This window comes from Musa acuminata, chromosome BXJ1-8, assembly GCF_036884655.1.
Source record: "Musa acuminata AAA Group cultivar baxijiao chromosome BXJ1-8, Cavendish_Baxijiao_AAA, whole genome shotgun sequence".
NCBI classification, from domain to species: domain Eukaryota; kingdom Viridiplantae; phylum Streptophyta; class Magnoliopsida; order Zingiberales; family Musaceae; genus Musa; species Musa acuminata.
Genome location: NC_088334.1, coordinates 52,725,655 through 52,745,956, shown reverse-complemented (window position 1 = coordinate 52,745,956; position 20,302 = coordinate 52,725,655). Strand labels below are relative to the sequence as shown.

Sequence of the window (20,302 nt, the reverse complement as noted above, 5' to 3'; positions counted from 1 at the left end):
CAATTCTAACTCACTTATTTTAATTTCAAATAGAAATATAAACTTATTCAGTGAGGATACTATTCTATTTTTTATGACTAATTAGAGGTGTTGTAAGACTATATTTGACATCTTCCATGAATATTTAACTAACTAGTGAATCAATTTCAAGATTTTCTTTCATTGTAAAATGATTTGTAATATCTTTAATCTTAAAAGAGGATAAATTTATTTTCAAATAACTTGGGACGATGATTTCTTTAATCTTAAAACAATTTAGCAAAAGATTAGTTCTTGGTAGGCTAATTTCCTCTCTTTCCTGTTCACTTGCTTGTTGTCTGTTGGATGTTGATAATTTTTTTTTCACAATATAAAAAAGGTACTTGTGCTATGGGTTTACATCTTATTCAAAATCTTAATCTCATCAAAATCACTTATCATGGTTTGGTATGATGGTATTTGGTATATAGCTAATCTATTTATTTAACTACTGAACTAAAAGGGAGTCCATTAATTTATTAATAGATAATGTACTTATATCTTTAGCTTCTTTTGTAAAAATCATATCAAATTTTGAATATAAATTTTATAAAAAAATTTCTTTAATCTTTTAGATTTTCATCATAAGATCTCATTTGATTCACAATAGAAAATACTTTTGAGAAGAAATTAGTAATAGATTCAAAATCTTTAATTTCGAATTCACCTTATTGATGTTGATGCTATCGTGACTCCAAAAACAGAGAATCATCTATTGTTTGTGGTAGCATATAGAAGACTTTTACATATTTCTATATATTCTTATTCATCTGACCTCTTTTAATTTTAGTAAGATCGTGTAAATCATACTTAAGAAAATTATTCTCTATCAAATTTCATAGTCCTTATGAAATAAATAAAATTATCATCTTCACAGCCCAAAATTAATAATTATCACCTTTAATTATTAATAATTAATAATTATCATCTTTGACACAATACAAAATATATTATTTTTTTGGTTTAAAAAATCCTTGTACGTAAGTATTACATTGTTCAGACCTAAGATCCATCAATTACATAACATTTTTTTGAAGTGATGAACAACACTACACATTTACCTCAATGCCTAATTACGTGGGTCAGTGAAAGGATAACCAACATCTACAAGCCACAATTTAATCCCAATTCAGGATCTCCATCAATTTCAGGATTTCCCTTGTTATTTTAGCATTTTACCACACAAGATCTTGGTGAATTTTAACTGCGTCACATCGAGAACACTGAATCCTACAAGTTGCCCATTGTCACCAGCCCAACATAATTATTTTTACAATCGACAAAACAGTATGTAGAGAAGGGAACCATGATCTGATGTGGTAACAGTTGTGAACAGGTCGAACAACACACATCAAGATTCAAGATACAAGGATCTTTCAACATGAAGAGTGAGATAAAGGAAACAAAGTAGTGAAAAGCACAGAGCAGCAAGCAACACCAACAGCATCACCTGTAACGCCAAGTGTGGACTCAAGAAAAAGACGACAGCGATGGCAGCGCTTTGCCACACCTTCAGTTGTGCAAAAGCCGATTCCTGTTCAGCATTTTTCAGATAAGATAAATGTTCTATTCAATGCCTAGTGAGAGAATCCAGGCTATGAATCATCAACAAAATACAGAACCAAAATAAATCAATTTATTCTTCAGTAAAGTTTACATTAGAGAAACAAGATAAAACCGTAATCAAAATTCGCATCATCACGAACCAAAAAAATTGATAGTTAAACAAGTATCAACATGACAAGATCGCTGAAAGAAGTTTAAGATATGACACAAATGGCAGAGAATAGTGTCAGGTCACATTTAAATTCTTGATAGTGTGGTTCCATCATTGATGCACTTAATGTGTGAAGGTGTGAAACCTTTGTTCCTGGGAGTCGATCCTTGAGTTAAAATGAATACAATTGATTTTATTACTGGATCATTATCTTTTTCTTCTTTTTCCACTAATCACCATAAAGAAGAATATATTATTTCTGCTTGTCAAAAAACATGATCTATATCCGATTTTGTATTGGAGCTCATGAAGTTGTTGGGCATGCAAAAACACCAGCAAGTTTAAGAACATCTTATTTTAGGAGTAAATCTTTGCAACTTTCCCGTCTGTATAGTCACTAACAGGGAAAAAAGAATTTACTTATCATGTTTAGAAAACATTGAATACATCTTTAAGTGAGGATCTCTGGCACCAAAAGAGATAAATAGAAGATAAAAACTATCTAATATCTTGATCTACTCTGAGAATAAGCATGCCCAACAGTGTAAATAATCACAGATTTTTTATTATCTTTTTCTTCTTTTTCACAAAGCTTTCATTGTATCAAATTCATGAAACAATATGCATAGCATTGTCAAAGATTATTATCTAGCTCAAAGCTGCCAAAAACAGAAATCAGATTTAGTTGTCAACAAAACAGTTTAAAAGATATCAAAACAATTGGCCATCGGAAAAGCAATTTGGGGAAAATATAACATACAATAAAATGGAGACTAGCACAAAATATATCATAAGAACAGCAAAATAAAATAGTTAAAAACATATACTAAGACATTCCATTTAGAATGTCACTAGCTTACATTACCTTGTCATGCTTAAAGAGTATTCCAAGTAATGCACCCAGCTGTGTGTTAAACACTCCGTCTCCTACACCCCATATAGCCCCCATGAGAAATGGATATATATAGCCAAGTAGCCCACTTGTTAAGCTGTGATGTAGACAAGGATAACAATATTCAGGGACAGAGTATTAAAGCAACTAGCTACGAGTTGACACATAAACTAGAAGACACTACTAGAAGTCACAGTGAAACCTGTAGCCAAGCAGAAGCCAGAGGATGACAATGATCTGAAGCAATGATCCACCAAACACAAGTAAAGTGATAGAACGCAAACCAGAAGTCAGCCGCCCAGCAACCATAGAACACTGAAAATAGTAATTCATATAAGAGGCTGAATCAATCTACATAACCATTTCATGTCATATAAAATATGAAATATACATATAACCAAGTTACTTGACGTACATATTTTCCAGATATTATGTAATTAGCTCAAAACCAATAATCAGTAAGAATATATGTCAATTCTTGGCCTAACTTGTTCAAACAATGGTTGAGGGTTTGAAATCTCATCGGATGTATTTTTTTCACATCTAATATGTACCAAACACAATTGCCAAATATTAACAGTTTGAGATATCAGAATCTAATGTTGGTACCCAATAGGTCAGCAGAAGTGAAGCACAAGACAGAAGGATGCCTCACAAAAAAGAAAAGAGAAACAAAAACAATATACAAATAAATCAAAGTATGATTAAGTTGACTGTATGCAGCATGCAAATAATTAAATAACAAGAAAATTAGGCAAATTCCCATGAAAAGCCTCTCATTTTCGGCTTTCTCAGTTGGTACCCTTCTTGTTTTTCCCCATCGTTGCCCCATATTTTCCAATATCCCAAAAAAGTGCTTAACCAAACAAGCCAAAAGAATGTCCGCCCTTTGCATTGGATTGGTTTACAAGGTGAACTAGTAACTGATCCAGTTATGGTCTTATTTTATAATGATTTTGGCACATCTATAAAAACATTATAACTGATAAATAAATACCCAAGTACAAATATAAACCAACTTATCATTAATTGTGGAGTTTCAAATACGTATTCTTATTGGTTTCAGAACAAGGGCATACAAAACACTTGACTTCAAAGTCAATTGCAATATTTTTATCACCTATACAAAATTAAACACTATAAGCCTATACAATATCATTGTAATTGAGGAACAACAACTAAAAATATAACACAGACTAACTTCCCATCCTTGATAGGGTTCCAAATAGATATTTTTATAACTTTGGGTGAAAACGTTCAGAAAAACTTGGACTTCTAAGTCAATTATAGCTTTTATAAATAGGGTTACATTGGCACCTCCAAGCAAAGGGCGGAAGGCTGCTGCTTTTGGATGTCATGTCAAGAGTATTTTTGAGACTAAGGAAAAGGGAGCACCAAAGGGGAAAAACAAAATGGGTATACATCTCAGGAAAAGCCCAACATGAGGGGCTTTCCCCAGGAATTCGCTTGAGAAAATTCACTATTCATGCCACATGAGATCCATCAAGGGAATAATTGATAAAGTAGTTGTTATTTATATCGAATGTTGTCAACATCATATATTATCTTTATAATCAAGAGAGTGGAGTGAAACTTCACTTAACTCATACATGCGATCTTTCCAGTACCATATCAAGGGAAAATTATATATGAAAAATTGAATCAGAACAACTGGAAATTAGTCTAGTGATCTAGTGATAATTCATCTTTAATCCAGGGTATTTAATTTTGTACCGTACCATCCGGTACATGCGATACATACCGGTCCGCCAACAGACTGACACACTGTCACGAACGGTCGTCGCGCACTCGCAACAACTTCGTTCAACGAACCGTTTGTCGCTTTTGCATGCTTGTACAGAGACATGACAGCTTGTTTTGCCTTGGTTTTGTGTGTTTTTGCTTGGAAAAATATATGTTCAAACAGGTTGTAGCGCACAGTGCGATCGCTCATCGCGCCGGGACAAAAAGCCCCAAAATGGCTTCATTTTCGCGTGTCGCGGGCTGTTTTCTGCAGCCCACTGCACCCAAAACATCGGCCATCTTAGCACCCTGGAACCCCTCGGGTGGCACAGGGCTGGATGGGGCTTCGGTATATTATCGGGCATTGAAAAACTCTTCACAAGTTCGCACGTTAACTTGACGGGAACTTGCTTTCGTGCCCGACACCCGGTGAGCAGTTGTTTGTGGACTTGCAACTGTTCGTTCTACCTTCTAAAATCCTTGTTTTCCTCCTTCCTCTCTTTTCCCCTGTGCACACAAGGTGCTTGCTGAATTACTTGTAAAGCTTCCCTCTTTGCGAGACATCGGGACTTGTCCGACACTCGTTTTCAATCTAATAAACTTTCTGTTTTACAAGTCCTTCGGGACCTGTACTAGATTACAATTAGGCTGACCCTTTGCAGATGCGTATGTTGCAAGGGGGCCTCATGACTTAGGCAATCTCAGCTAAGTCCGAGAAATTGGCGCAAGGGTGGTTCGTGACTTAGGCAACTCAAGCTAAGTTCACGTCTTGGCCGCAAGGGTGCCTCACAACTTAGGCAATTATAGCTAAATCCGTGACAACGCGGACTGCCTGCTACCGGGCGGTATCAGGTTTTTGGCCCTATATCGGGCGATACGGGGCTGTACCAAGCGATAACGATCGAAATTTCGATTCGATCGTTACCGACCTGTACTGGGCGGTACCAAAGATTTCAGCTTTTGATGTTGATTGTTCGAATTTCTTATTAAACCAGGAATTTTTGGTAGCAATTTGACGTAGAACAAGTGTTGATGGAGTCTCAAAGAGGATTACCGCAACTCATTGAATTGAAATGAAAGCATAAAGCTGCTGAAATTCTAGAAACAGTACATAAAATTGTCTTAACAATGATTTCATGAAGATAATATGATGCAAGTCATTGTCCAATACTTCAGATTTATAAATTTAAATATCATTTTCAGCTAAAACATGCAGCAATTATTGCAAGATAATTTTTAGGAAAAATCAGTTTATGATAGGATGAACCATAGATTTCAGCTTTTGATGTTGAGTCATTAGTAACTCTTTTTGAATGACTCCATTATTTATAAATTTAAATATCATTTTCAGCAGAAACATGCAACTCTTTTTTTCTATTTTTCAGGTAGTTTTGGAGAGATTTAAGCCTATTTTAGGCATATCACTTGGTACGCCCTGGTATACCGCTCGGTACATCGGTATCGTACCGTACCAAGCAAATCTTGATACACTGGTATGGTGCGAGATTAAAAATCTTGCTTCAATCATATATTAACTATTTTCTAATAATTTCATCAGGATTTCTATTCACTACTATGATGAAAAGAGTTGAAAAATACAATGAATCTAGGACTTAGTTTAGATGCAAGGCTACTAGTTTAAGTCAAAGAACTGCTTGTTGATAAAGACTCATAATATTGGGTTGCTAGCATTGAACTTCTTATAAAACAATTGCATCTTGATAATGATTGATGTTGACATTAATCAACAAATCTAGCTATAAGTTTTGTGGGAATGACAAGGAACACTATCTTGGACATTGCAACCCTAATTTACAAGAATGTCAACCTCCTCTTGGCCAAATAGAGGGTATCTATTGTATAAGACATCCACAAAGGTAGTTTAAGAACTGATATTGGTTTCCTGAAGGATTGGGAGGCTTCGACAATATATCAAAAGCAAATTCATCAATTTAGTAATTTTATCGATATTTGTCCTCCACTCCCACAGTTGATAATGCCCAAGTTTCCCACACTTAGTATTACTACTAACAAGTCAGTAGGAATACAAATATCATACATATATAATAATGACCTAGCGACATGTTATGTGATATTTATGCTTCATAAACATAATAGATAGCATACTCATGTTAAAGGTTTTCTGAAGTTGAAGTCTTTTAAACATGCTATGCAAAACATTCTTCAAAATACTTTTTGAAAAGACTTTTCAAAGTATATGAGGTATTGACACCTTTTCTTTAAGTATCTTTTAGTAGCGAAAAGGTGCAGTCCTCAGGATAAATGAGGAGAAAGATGTTAGCGGTCTTGTGTACAAGTTAAGTTACCACAATGAGCATGCATACATTGACTATAAAAGATTTTCGCATTGCATTACACCTCAAGTGTTTCTCAAAGTTTGATTGAGTTTGATCACATTTAACGTAAATGATTTTGAGGTTTAACTATCATGTGTTGTGTAGGATAGTAAATTTATTTATTTATACATGGGTAAAATATTAGATAATTGGGTGACGATAGAAATCAAAATGAAATCTCATATTATAAAGGTAAAAATAGATACGTAAGATTGAGAGACGAACTTAGACCAAAAGATCATCAAATTTTTATCATCAAATTTTTATCAACCCAAATTACACTCATTTGTATCAGACCTAAAATTTTGTTAAAAATAAATAAGAAAACATAGCCAAAGATGGGCTTTAATGGGTTAAGCACAATCCATTATGGTAACACAATAAGCAGGACCAAATCTGGAATTTTCTCACCTCCTCATATGTTACTCTTATCCTCATCAATTCACCAGATATGGCAAGCCCCTCCATCACTTTCCTCACTCCTTCATGGAGATCAAGCTCCCTTGTTCTATGGAAAAAAAAAGAAAGAAAATTCTTCCATTGATATATGGTTTCAACTTAACAGCTTTGTAAACTGATATTTTTGGATGATCTCAAATAACTTAGGTTTCGAACTAATTTCTGACTTTGGGATGCTGTATATTATCAGTTTTGATTATATGACTTCTTGAATTGCTTTAATCCAAGGTCTGTGTATAAAGTTATGGGTTTATCAAAATCAAGTACTTGAAATCCCCTTTTTTCTGTTAGAGGGTTCTGTATAAGCTAATTTGAAACTCTTAATGATACAATTAGCTTCTGTGCTTTTGATATGTATTAGAAAAATGCCTTACGGTTTTGTAGGCTTTGGAATTAAGTAAATAGCATTTTTGTGCACCATGATATGAACCTTGTATCAATAACTAGTTTAAGTAGAACAAAAGAGGTAATAGTTGAATTAGGAGTGTAGTTTAGCCTCCAAATGCTTATGTTTTAAGCTGAAATTTTGTATGCATTTAGTTTTATATATCGCTTGATTTCTTACAAAATTTCATGGTGATATAAGATGGTTTGGTCATAGATAATAGTGAAGCAAGATGCTTCCAAACAACTATGTAGTTGTACGATTGATAACAACTGTTATTTGACTATAGATTGAGTTGTCAGCCAATTGGTGTTGGAATTTAGGAGAAATTCTATCACAATTCTTTTATAAATTATAGTTTATATCAAGGATTGAAATTTCGAGCGATATAATATACCGAGCGATATAATTCGGTATACTTTTCGGTATATATAAAACTTAAAAAAAAAACCGACGGCCTCGTCACCCTTTTTGGCACATGGGGAGAAGAAACCTTCTTCTCCCTACACAGGCAAAAAGCCGAGGCGATGTCGCAGAAAAACGAGGCGACGTCGCCTCGTTTACTTATATATATATTTATATTTATATATATTTACTTACCTTATTCTCGTTTACTTATATATATATATATATATATATATATATATATATAAGTAAAAAAAATCTGCCCGCGACGTCTCCTCTTTTCTCCCCACACTGAGAGAAGTCGTCGATAGACGAGGAGGGAGAGCGACGTCGATCTCCAGGTTTTCCTCTCCTTCTCCCTTTTCTTTCTTCCTTCGCTTAACACTACCCTTTTCTCTTTCTTTCTTCTCCCTCGATCATCGTCCGAGGCGGAAACAATCCCAATCGACGGCACCGCCCGATTGCAGGTGGTCCATGTATCGGTCTACTGACGGACCGGTGCATATTGCCTGGTACGGACGGTATTATTCAAAATTGAAGACTACTGAACGGTATTATTCAAAATTGAAGATCTTGATTTACATAACTATAAATGCCCAAGCTTCTTGATTTATGCATATCATGACTATGTGTTCCAAATTTGACATGTTTATAGCTCCCCAGTACATTTGCTCACTAAAAATCATGGTCTCATGACATCTTAACTTTGAGTCAAATCAGATAAGTATACCTTAATTTACTACAAAACAATAGTCATATGTATTATGTACATTCATATTGTATTTTCAAAGCATATTTTGATTTATATGAATGTCATGAATTGGATATAATATAAAAATATATGAATTATAACGAAAATTTATTGAACACGTGTTGCGATGCGCGGTGTGAGAGTACACGTAGGTGGGATGATGTGTGGCGTGCGAGCGCATGCATACGTTATAACGTGTGGCGTGCTAAGTGCACGCATATGTTATAACACATGATATGGGAGTACATGAATGTACTATCATATCATATGCGATGTGCAAGTGGACATATATGTTATGACGTGCAATGTGCTAGTGAACTTCTATACGACGTGCAATGTGCTTGTGCACGTATATTCTTTGATTACTTCTTACATGCGATATAACTTACTTATGCACATAGCATTATGATTTACTCTAGATTAAAGGTTTCCTTTTTTATACATCTATCATATTATGAGATGATACATTGATAAAGAGGTCATAAGAAGATGATTTAAACATGAAATATTTTATGTATATGATTTCCAAATATTACATACATAATATGATGCATACTCACCTAAATAGAATCATAGCTACTAAGTTATAACTTATAATTTATCCTGTTTTGCAAGTAAGGACGCTAGTGTCACACCTATGTGATGGGTTAGAAGGTAAGCAAATGTGGACCCATGCTAATGTAGATATAAATGACTTGTCAAACATATTTTTTGTATATAAATTTTAAAAGAGATGCATGTTTGGTTCCTGAGACGTGTTTTAGTTGTAAGCAAGGTTCGTAATTTTGTATCATACCAGCGTTTCAAGCTCTGCTCGGTATAGGCATACCAAGCGATACACTAGGGTGTACCGCTCGATACGTGTGTGTATATATATATATATATATATATATATATATATATATATATAAGGAGGCGTACGCTACCTTGGCGACGTCGCCTCCTTTTATTTACATCAGATGAGGAGAAGACCAGTCTTCTCCTCATCTGCAGTGTTTGGCGAAGGCGTCGAAGGCCGCAGATGTCTCCCGCCTTCGACGAAGAACGCGGCAAAGATCGCAAGCGTCTCCGACCTTTGACGAAGAAGCCGAGCCATCACCTCTCCATTACCTTATGGATCGGGATCGTCGAGGGAGGGCGACGACAGATCAGAAGCTTCGAGGTTCTCTCGATTCTTCGAGCGCCTTCTCCCTCTTCGAGGGGAAGATGTTGTCTTTTGTTATTCAAGAGGAAGACATTGTTGCTGATTAGGTTTTCCAAATGAAGAAACAGGGTTTAGTGCAACCCGAGGGAGGAATTGACTGTGAGTTGTGTGCAGGGGAAGGGGGGAGTTGGGCTTCCACTAATTTGGTTTTATCAAATAGAATCAACACATCTAACTCACAACCGATCAAGCAAGCTTGATTTAGTTCAGGGATGCGCCTAAACCACCCAGCGCATAGGCTCAAGCGCACGCCTAAGATGCACCCACTTCTAAGTGCCCTCATATACCAGGTCCTTGGACCTCGCCTTGTCCAAGTGCCTAAGTTAGCACCCAAGTGCTAATTTCCCTAGTGTCTGTTAGTGATAATACCTGAACTTCATCTAAGATGAGTCAAGCAAACTCAAAGATTCCCCAAAAAAGAAAAAAAAAAGAGTTTCTTTAGTGTAAATCCATTGCAGGTAGGTAATGTGTTACAATGATGAACATAGTAGCATTGTATATAAACAATAATGTTACTAGGTGATTAATTTTCAGAAAGAAATGCTAAATGTTAATGTTCAAACCAATTTGGAGATCTATGAGAATCAATAAAGTATAGATGTATCTGATAAGAGGGCAGGCTAGTGCATAAGGTTCCCACGAATAGGCAAGAGAACATTAAATATCTTTTATCAAAGTAAATTACCAGAACCAGGATAAAGGGAAGAATGTTTTTAGAAACAGAAGGATAATTGGTGCTTATATAACAGAGGAAAATCATGCCTAAAACATTTAGTAATGTTGCTTACAGTGGCATCAGCAGCACCATATATTGCCATGGCACCACCCACGCCCGAGACACCTAGTACTGGTGTTACAATATGCTTTGTAAATTCAGCCCTGAGAACAAGAAAGCATAAGAACGAATAACTCCAACAATATAATTGTTGTTAAAACTTAAAAACAGCATGTAGTGCTTACCATACAAATGCTTGTTGTAAGCCAGAATATGCAATAAGAGGAATAATTAACAGCATTCGTTTGTCCAATAGAGGAGCAACAACAGACTTCAGTATGGATCCAAAAGATGAGTTTGTTGCAAGACTGATTTCTTTGTTGTTTCTTTTCGACAGAAAGCACATCAGAATGATGCCCAGTACCACGCAACAAAGGAAAATAGTAAATAATAAGTTTTTGCCTGTGACAGTGTCTCCTTCCTGCACTAAAAGTGAATACGCTCAATTTTGACACCAATGCCCAAAAGAAGCGAGGGAATTTCTTTATCATGCTTCATAATTATTTAACTATAATATTAAACAGCTTTTGCAAAATGATCAAGACAATAACCAAAATGCACAGTTACGAAAGGAAAATAATACTTTAAGTTTTTATTTTCTATTTGAACAGCATTTGTTTATATATATATATTATAAAGTACAATTAGTAGCAACTGCTAACAAGAATGACCAACATTAGATGAAGTAAGTCCAATATTGCCATAAGCAAATGGAACTAAAACCCTCTTACAAGAACTTGTAATTTTGAAGTGTTGAGATTGTAAAAGGAACAAAAGCTCATTGGTAACTAATGAAAGCAGTAACCACTAAAATGAAAAGAACACCAAATTAACCGAACACTCCTACAGTGAAATAATATTTCCCATAATGAAAACCTAAGCATTTTTGCTCTCCTGGCATGGCAGCATGCCTATACCTAGCAGTAGTCATGAACATCGATCTCTAAATATGCTAGACCTAGCCGAAGATCCTATTTCTCCATTTTCTATACCAATAATATTTAAATGAAAACCACTTGACATCAATCTCATTCTATTTTATAGTTATTATCAGCATTTATTATGAACCAATCATCTAATTATTTTGACTCTATATAAGATCATACAAAAGCATTATTTTTATTGACGGAAAATGTTTACAAAGAACACAGTTACAAATGGTTCACATACTTCAATTACATAACTGTTCAATTTAGTTGCATCTCTAGACATACAGCAACAGCCAAAATTGATATAGTAGCGTCACATTGCCAATAATTATGCCAACAAGCCTTGTCAACATCAACTTGCTGCAACTACTTGAAAATTCACACATCAATAATTAAATTCCAAAACTTGGCCAAATGAATCAACCTTGTACTACTCCAAGGTTATCAATTTCTTTGTAAAGTGCATGTTAATCCTCTCCAGTTTCACTTGTACCAGATTTTTAGAAATGGCAAAAGGAAAAGAGAACTGCACTAATAAATAATTAAAGTAACAATAACATCCATAAATTCCAATTGGAAAGCAAAAATATAAAGTCCATGCAAAAACCGTAACCATCAAAAAAGTAAAACCAATTTGAACAACAATTTAAATTTTGAGTTGGCAGGCTCTACTATAAGTACGAACTATGAAGATTATGGTATGAAGATAACTGACCTTCCCACCTCGCAACAATGCAAGTGACAATAAATTGCCAATCACCTGCTCAATCAAAAAATAAAATAAAATAAAGTAGGATAACAGTAACAGTAGCATAAGCATTTTTCTCTAATGGAGAAATAAAAGCAATAGGCACTGTTGCATGTTTCTTACAAAGTTACAATATGATAACAAAGGCTCCCTCCTCATAAACGGTTTAGCAAAGGAACTTTTTGTACCTGGTGACTAGCAAACACTCCCCAAAATTCTCCATTGAAGTTACCAACAACAGTCCCTTCATGCAAGTGGCAATCTTTTGCATGGCTATAAGCAGCTAAAGTGAGATATGTTCCCTAGCATTGTATAACCATCGACTATCAATTCATTTTTCAAATGAAAAAAAAAAAAAAAAAGACTTAAATCTTACAATCACACACCTGCCCGACCCAGATGATAGATGCAGTAAAGCCTAGATACAGTGATGCTGGGACCATTGTGTACCTATTTGAGTCCAAACAGATAATAAACATGATTAATGAAAGTCCTATTATAAGAATTGTACCAGGAATTAACTTTTATAAATTTTCAACCTTTTTCAGGTTTTTTCCAATACTCAATACATACTGACAACATGATGCTGTGGCCTAGGCCAGGACCCCATGGGTCCGATGCCCGATATTGAAAACCATGATAAAATACTATATTTTAAACAGGCTTTTAGCACAATGCAAGGGCCATCAAGTCATAATTATATATCAGCCGGAAGCTCATTGATTATGATCATACTTCTTTTCCATATAAGAGCATGACTCAGTGTTCAAGTTGTTTACTTTATGCTTTATCATTTTTATCCATCAAGAGCTAATTATGTACACCTTGAAGAATAAGAAATACTGCCATATCCAATCTTCAAAAGCCAACTAAACCCTCTTATAATTTTGACTAGAGATAGAGTTCAAATTGGGTTTAATTCACTCCCATAGTAATTCACTGCCCCTCAAATCCATCTCTGCAATGTGGTAGGATATCAATTTTGACAAATGCATCTCTGAAGTCAAAAAGGATTATTTGCACGTAATATTAAGAAATTGGAGGCTTAGAAAACTTTGCATAACTTTATCATTGTAGAAAATTAAATTTGTTTAAATCCCAGCAAATCTACTTCAAGTTTGAGAGTTGAAATTGCATATTGCACCACAAAGTTTCCATCCTTTTTTTTTTTCGGCTCAATAGCAACAAAGTAACCCTTGTTGGGTGATAGGGGCATAAGAAACACCTATGACAACCAATGATAGCTAGGGGCCAAGAGACACATCAGCCAACAACCACTAGGAGGTTCCACCATGTTGTCTCGCGACCACCTCTCTTGTCAATCTATCGGAAAAAAACCTTTTGACATCGGGCTACTTAGACTAAGAGATTGCGCCTACCCACACATGGAACAGGTAGTCAAATAAACCCTACCATCAATCCCTAGTCATCTTGATAATTTCCAACTTCCTTTCAGACTACCTTAACCACTTCTCCATCTTCTTTGATTGCATTCCCACATCTGGTGCTACCACTACCAAGAATAGGCCATCCATTGGAAACCTCATCAAGCAAATTCCATTTATCCCTACCAAGCAACAAACAGCAGATATTTTCACGAAGGGATTTCAAAAACTGGGGATGCTAAATATCTTTGAGCAAACTTGAGAGGGAGTGTTGAGATCTGCTAGATCTGCAATGATTTGATTTGTTGAGATCGGATCTACTATGATTTGATTCTCGACATACTACCTTATTTGATGTGATAGACTAGGATATGATTGTTGATTCATTCTTTATTATATTATATTATTTGTCTACATCTACTAGTTGCATATTTCCTAGATTAGCACCTAGATCTATTTAGGTAGTTCCTTTTTTTATTTTCTATGGTCCGACTATATGTACTTTATCCTGTATACAAGCAACACTAAAGAAAAATGAAATTCCCTTCCTACTATTTGCAGTTTCTTTAAGTGGGTTCTATTATATTGTGCAAATAGCGGGTTCTACTAGTTGCTTTTACCAAGACAAGTCAATGTTGTCCTTGCCTGAAAATATTATGCACACATCAAGGCCATTGAATTCCTACTACATCCCATTTTCTGAAGCCTTTAAATCCTAGTTATATTGAGTAGGTTAAAATAGTCAGCCCATATTTACTGGCTCCATAGCTGAAATTTGTAATATTTACAATCTGCATAACTAACAGCATCCCTAAACTAGGCAAGGTGGTGCAAAACATTTCTTCAATAAAAGATGTTACAGAAACGTAAAAGCAAAGCTATTTCCATATGTAACACCTCCAAAATATGCAATTAGAATGATTCTCTCATATAATGTCATTCGGAGAATAAATTCTGTCCAACGAAATACCGGAAGTGTGAGGGATTACTATGCACGAAATTGGTAAAAACTAAAAACGTCAGAGCATAAGGCACACCATAAGGGCTTCAAATTGGAGGCTATGAACAGCAAGTAGCCACTGGTACCGAGAACGAGGGCCGTCTTTGACCCCAAAGCCCTCACCACAGGAGAGGCCACCACCGCGAAGAAGGTGAAGGACAGGTACAGAATCCCCAACGAGGTTGTCCCCAAATCTTCCTCCTAACCAAATCAAACCCAATAAAATTTCAATTAAGTCACAGAAAGAAACAAGGAAAAAAAAGGGGGGGAGACCCGGAACAAAAGGGATGACCGTGTTGACGCTGCTTTGCAAGTTCTGGGCGGCCCCATAAGCGGAGAAGATGAGTAAGAAGGCCAAGCTCAAGATGTGAACGTCTCTGGCGTGGTTCCTCGCCGGACGCGCATCGGAAGAAGAAGAAGAGCACGAGCTGACGTCCACCACCAGAGGCGCCGCCTCGTCCTCGGGGGCGGACCGGGCATCCATGGTGGTTTAGGGAGAAGCCGGACGCTATTCCTAATCGTGGGGTTAGCGATGATTCCAAATGGGATCCCGTTAGTCGATTCCTTAAATGCCGATGGGAGGGGTGCTTTGTTTCTACGAAGGATCTTCCCCAATCTCTCGCTTTCAAAGAAATATTCCGGAAGAGAATCTAACCGTCAAATGCCGGCAGAGCCACTATTGGTGGTGGGAATCGAGTCTTGGCGTTTTAATATCAGCCGTCGCATCAAAACGAGATAGCAGCAATCCGTGGAGGGGATCCGCAAATATAAGTAGAAGGCAAGTGACAGTTCACCTTGCGCAGGCATTAAGGAAAAGAAAGCCATTTGAAACATGAAACCGGCCGCCGGCATTTGGCTCTAATCTGCTCGAGCCATTGTTAGTTTATTATTAGTATCGAACTATATTATATATATATATATATATATATATATATAACTTTTTTCCCAAAAGACAAATTAGATAGGCAAAAACAAAAGTACAAAAGATCCTAGAAGATGTTAAAAGAAAAAGTACAAAAGATCCTAATAGAGTATTTATATGGTTAATTAAATTCAAAATTCTTTGGGTAGGTGGAATCTTTGTATCAAGGATATTTGCAATGAGTCACTTGTATATGTTGCATTCCTTTTTTGCATTACAAGATAGATAGATAGATTGATGTCATTGTCGATAAACTTATATCCAACAAAAATAAAAAACTTTATTTTATTATAAAATTAATTTTTTTTATAAATTTAGGATAATTACATATTACCTTCTATAATTAATCATAATTAGTATCATGATCCTTATACACTAAAAAAATAGTATTGAGATTCTTATGTTTACGAAGGTAAAACATTTAATCTCAATTTTTCTCGTGTCGTTAATTTTATCAACAAAAAAATCACATATATTATCACGTGAAAAAAAAAAAAACATAAATAAAAAGGATAAAAATATTAGAGTTTATTAGGCTAATAATAAAAGCATATTAGTTAAATGAATTTATGTATTGTTTAAGACAGTTGGCTAAGATCTTAACAAATATTCTATAATTAACATTAGAAAGAGAAATTCATCTAAGTGCTAAATTTCATAAGGTTAGTACATTTTAGTCTAATCATAAGGAAGTTTAACATACCTATGTTAAGGAGTAAGAAATGATATCCTAATAGAAGTTGTTAGAGAGATTAATCAAACCAAGTAGGGCTAAGTGTCATTTATAAAGACAAGAATCATTGTTAGAGAGATTGACATGATTAGGGCCAAGTGTTAGAGACAAGATACAACATTGTTAATGTAGAGAGATTGACAAGATACAAATTTCATTTATAAAGACCAAGTAGGGCTAAGTGTCACTTCTAAGTGCAATTTTTGTTCCGGTATGAAAGAAATCCTCTTAGTTTCTTAGGTCTACAAGAGATGTCTTCTTGCATGAGATGAGAATGGAAGAATTTAAGGGAGATTTTTACTACTCGAAATGATATCTTTAACTTCATTGTACTCCACTCAAAAATATTGAAATTTGAATAGCTTACAAAAATAACTTTCAGAAATATTTATTTGAAATAGGATGGGGGCAATGGTCGGAAAAGATTCTAAGAAGGTGTTTAATCGTAGAATTTCGATCAAACCAAGATTAAACAAACCAGCTTCTGTAGTAAATTTGGTCAAAACATGATTAGAAGATGTTAAAGAGAAACTTCTACCACCAAGTTTGTCTTTTCGATCATAAATACAATTAAAATCCCAAAGTGTACTCCACCTAAGCGAATTCAAATCGAGAACCTAAAAGATTCCAAAATGCATTAAAAAGAATCTTCATAAAAATCTGATAAAATCCAAGGAAAAAGAATCTCGATGTTGATTAACAACATCTAAGCATAACTATTGTTGAACTAGATAGAAGGAAGAAAGAGTCGTTATAAAAGAAAAATTAGGATAAGATAAAACCTTCTATATTTCACTTCAAATTTTCTAAACTTCAAAACCTTTACGTGTTTGATGATACAATATATGGGGTTTATATAGCCCATAAAGATATATTACATTAATTACATTTAGTATGAATTAATCTTTTTCAAGAAACCCAATCAATAATCAATTTGATTTATCCTTCGATAGAGATTTAATGTATTTTTCTTGTAATAAATCTCTCTCGATGAACAAGTTTGCTTTTAATATTTTTCTTTCTAAAACTTATTCCATCTAACATGCTAAGTTTCTATCGAAGCTGTTGAAATATTTTAAATTTAAGAATTTTTGTAAGTATATTATGTTTACTTGTCTCGACAAGATGCAGCTCCACTTCTTTGTTTTTGTTGTAATCTCTTATAAAATGAAAATCAATGTTGATATATTTCGAACTTTCATATTAGACTGGATTCTTGGCGAAGGCAAATAGTTGATTTATTATCAACATAAATTTTGATTGACTTCTCTTCTGACATATGAAGTTTTTAAAGTAATCTTCTTAGTAGCAATAGTAGCAATAGTATAACCTCAATATATACATGATAAAAGATTCCCAAGTATATTTTTTTTAAAATATATCCTCTTATAAATTTTAAATTATTTGAATCATCTATTAACCTAAACATCAAAGGAGACTTTATCACCTATGCCTCCCATCAGTTTTTTTAAGGGATTATCTATGGAATCCTTCATCTTTCTAACACTAAACTTGTGATTGAGTCATCCCATATGTAATAAGCAAAATCTAACTTGTTACATATAAATCTTATATTCTCTATTTAATTTTTCAAATGTTTTTAGTAAGAAGTTAAAAAAAAAAGAAAAAAGTACTGTTGAAAGGATTGAGGTAATTTTTATGTTGATGATATAATACTTAGGTTTTTATAAAGAAACAGTGAAATTACAGGGAGAAGAGACCGATGCACATCTTGAAGGGAAACGAGCAACAATATGGACAAGAGAAGTAGCTCCATAGATACTGTTCAGGAGTACACTGGAGAGAACTAGTAGTACTGATCAGGCTGCGCTAAGCTACAAGTTTCTCGACCACCATCGTTATGGTCAGAGATCAGATGATGGGTCTGAAGTAGCATCCTGAGCTCTTCGTCATCGATCTTCCACACTGCCTCAGAGCAGCATTCCCACGTAGGAGACGACGGCATTAAGGGGCACGAGTCCTCGAAGCTCACCTCTTTGATCACCTCAGACGTAGCAATCTCATTCCAAATCTGATCCATGGGGTAACTTGCCACGCCTTCCTCCTTCTTCTCAAACTCCTCTGCAGTTAAGCAGCTGCAGGCACTACTGCTCTTTAGATCATGAGCTTCCGCCGCTGCCTGTAGTGGAAGCTCAGTGAGATCCAGGGAATGATCAACACGCGACGACGATGAGCTCCGCTTTCGTTCTTTGGTCATCTTTCTCATGTGCGCTCTCCAGTAGTTCTTGATCTCATTGTCGGTGCGACCGGGAAGTTTACGCGCAATCCGAGACCACCTGCATCGGGCCTTTCCTTTGTCAAGCAGATCGATCACATAATAACTAGTCATGGATTGATGCGTGGCACCGAAAACATGCAAGAGGAGTAAGTCGAGGTTGTTTATGACTTCAAAAAAGATGCAAGTAAACCTGTTGCCCCAGAGAGAGTGGAGCTCAAGAACAAGGCGCTTCTCTTGGGGGGTCATGCGGCCTCGCTTGAGACCGGGGTGAAGGTAATTGACCCAGCGCAGGCGGCAGCTCTTTCCTGTTCTGTTGAGACCTACAACATGGCATCAAAGGATGCAGGGTTAAGCTGTAGCTTTCTTTCACCTTGCATCGTCTAACTAAGCCGCTACCTGGCCTGTCCCCCCCCTCAAACCTGATACTTTCGCTATGAAATCCCAACGACGTTCACCGAATAATCGCACAAAGCATACCAGATGCAGGTCCTCCTGCTCCGTCCATGACCCCTTTCGCATCTCTTCCTTAACCATCACCATCTTAGTCTGCTCTTCGCTGCCTAAGGCCTACAGAACACCACCTCGTCCTCCTCCTTCGTATAGGCCTCCACTCAAGCTGCAGCAGCCACAACTCCGAGTGTTAAGAAGCTGGTCTGATGGCAACTCCGAGTGTTAAGAAGCCTTTGTTGCACTAATCTCTTTTTTTATAGCCAGTAATCGATCTCCTCACGTCATAGTCACTAGATAATTTGTTTGGTCGTCTGAGGCTTAACGTAAATTTCAGTTCGATTTGATTTTGATGATTCTAATGAACTGTTGTTGATGACATTTGAGTTGACATAATTTGCTAAACCCAAGATGATGATATTACATCGATCGTGTACTTGGGATATCAGTAAACAACGGCCTTAGATCCCACATAAATTTTCTTTTCTTCCTCTTCCTTCTTCTCATCCCGCATAAATTCCTTCATGCCGTAATCATACGTTGATCCATCTGCGTTCGACATTTATTACGAACCTAATATGCAAAGCATGATCATCCTTGGGACCGAGAGGCCGAATCAGTATTTAATCGTTTGGCCATGGTTGTGATGACATTATCATCCAACTAGGGAGAAAAATTAGGTAGATATAGTAAACAATAATTTTAATCCACAAAGATGTTTTTGGCTCAGCGCATTGTTTCAGCTTTCCATCAGCAGCACAATGAACTGATATACCCAGTATGCTCGTTATTTAAATGATCATCCTGGCCTCCATGACTGCTCTGGTCAGAACAAAAACTACTTGGAGGTGGTAAGATAATGATGGAGGAACACTCAAAACACATCAGTGAATGTGCTGCTGAAGGAACCTTACATTTTGGCATGAAATAATGCTGATTCACGACTGGGACTGTCTACTTCTTTGGCAACAGAGAACAAGAAACCTTCTTCGTATGCAGCCATCCTGCAGACCTTCCATGCAATTGGAATGCACGCACGAGTAGATATTGTGATCCCAGTTAGGACACCAACACCTTGTAGTTGTCATCGTCATTTCTGTAGATGCAGTGAATAAGTGGCAGTGTCTGGGCCACGATTGCTTACTGACCATCGTAATTGTCACATCATACAGACCTACGGGAGAGCACGTAAC

The 20,302-nt window shown here is 35.9% G+C and overlaps 2 protein-coding genes across 3 annotated transcripts; both read right to left on the bottom strand.

Moving 5' to 3' along the window:
* Positions 1-1,232: 1,232 nt before the first annotated feature.
* Positions 1,233-15,325, bottom strand: LOC135588834 (UNC93-like protein 3). Its single transcript, XM_065081177.1, has 10 exons — positions 15,061-15,325; positions 14,806-14,969; positions 12,770-12,833; positions 12,572-12,685; positions 12,351-12,395; positions 10,892-11,127; positions 10,720-10,810; positions 2,830-2,942; positions 2,601-2,724; positions 1,233-1,552 (listed from the first exon to the last, which is right to left on the bottom strand). The coding sequence occupies exons 1-10, from the start codon at positions 15,250-15,252 to the stop codon at positions 1,370-1,372; spliced, it is 1,326 nt and encodes a 441-aa protein (XP_064937249.1). The 5' UTR covers positions 15,253-15,325; the 3' UTR covers positions 1,233-1,369.
* A 2,853-nt stretch (positions 15,326-18,178) lies between these two features.
* Positions 18,179-19,326, bottom strand: LOC135589257 (myb-related protein MYBAS1-like). 2 transcript variants are annotated; one of them, XM_065081536.1, is made up of 3 exons: positions 19,082-19,326; positions 18,853-18,982; positions 18,179-18,720 (listed from the first exon to the last, which is right to left on the bottom strand). In XM_065081536.1, the coding sequence occupies exons 1-3, from the start codon at positions 19,200-19,202 to the stop codon at positions 18,231-18,233; spliced, it is 741 nt and encodes a 246-aa protein (XP_064937608.1). In that variant the 5' UTR covers positions 19,203-19,326; the 3' UTR covers positions 18,179-18,230. The 2 variants fall into 2 exon arrangements, with proteins under 2 accessions (XP_064937608.1, XP_064937609.1); XM_065081537.1 differs by having other exon boundaries at positions 19,140-19,320.
* Positions 19,327-20,302: the final 976 nt, after the last annotated feature.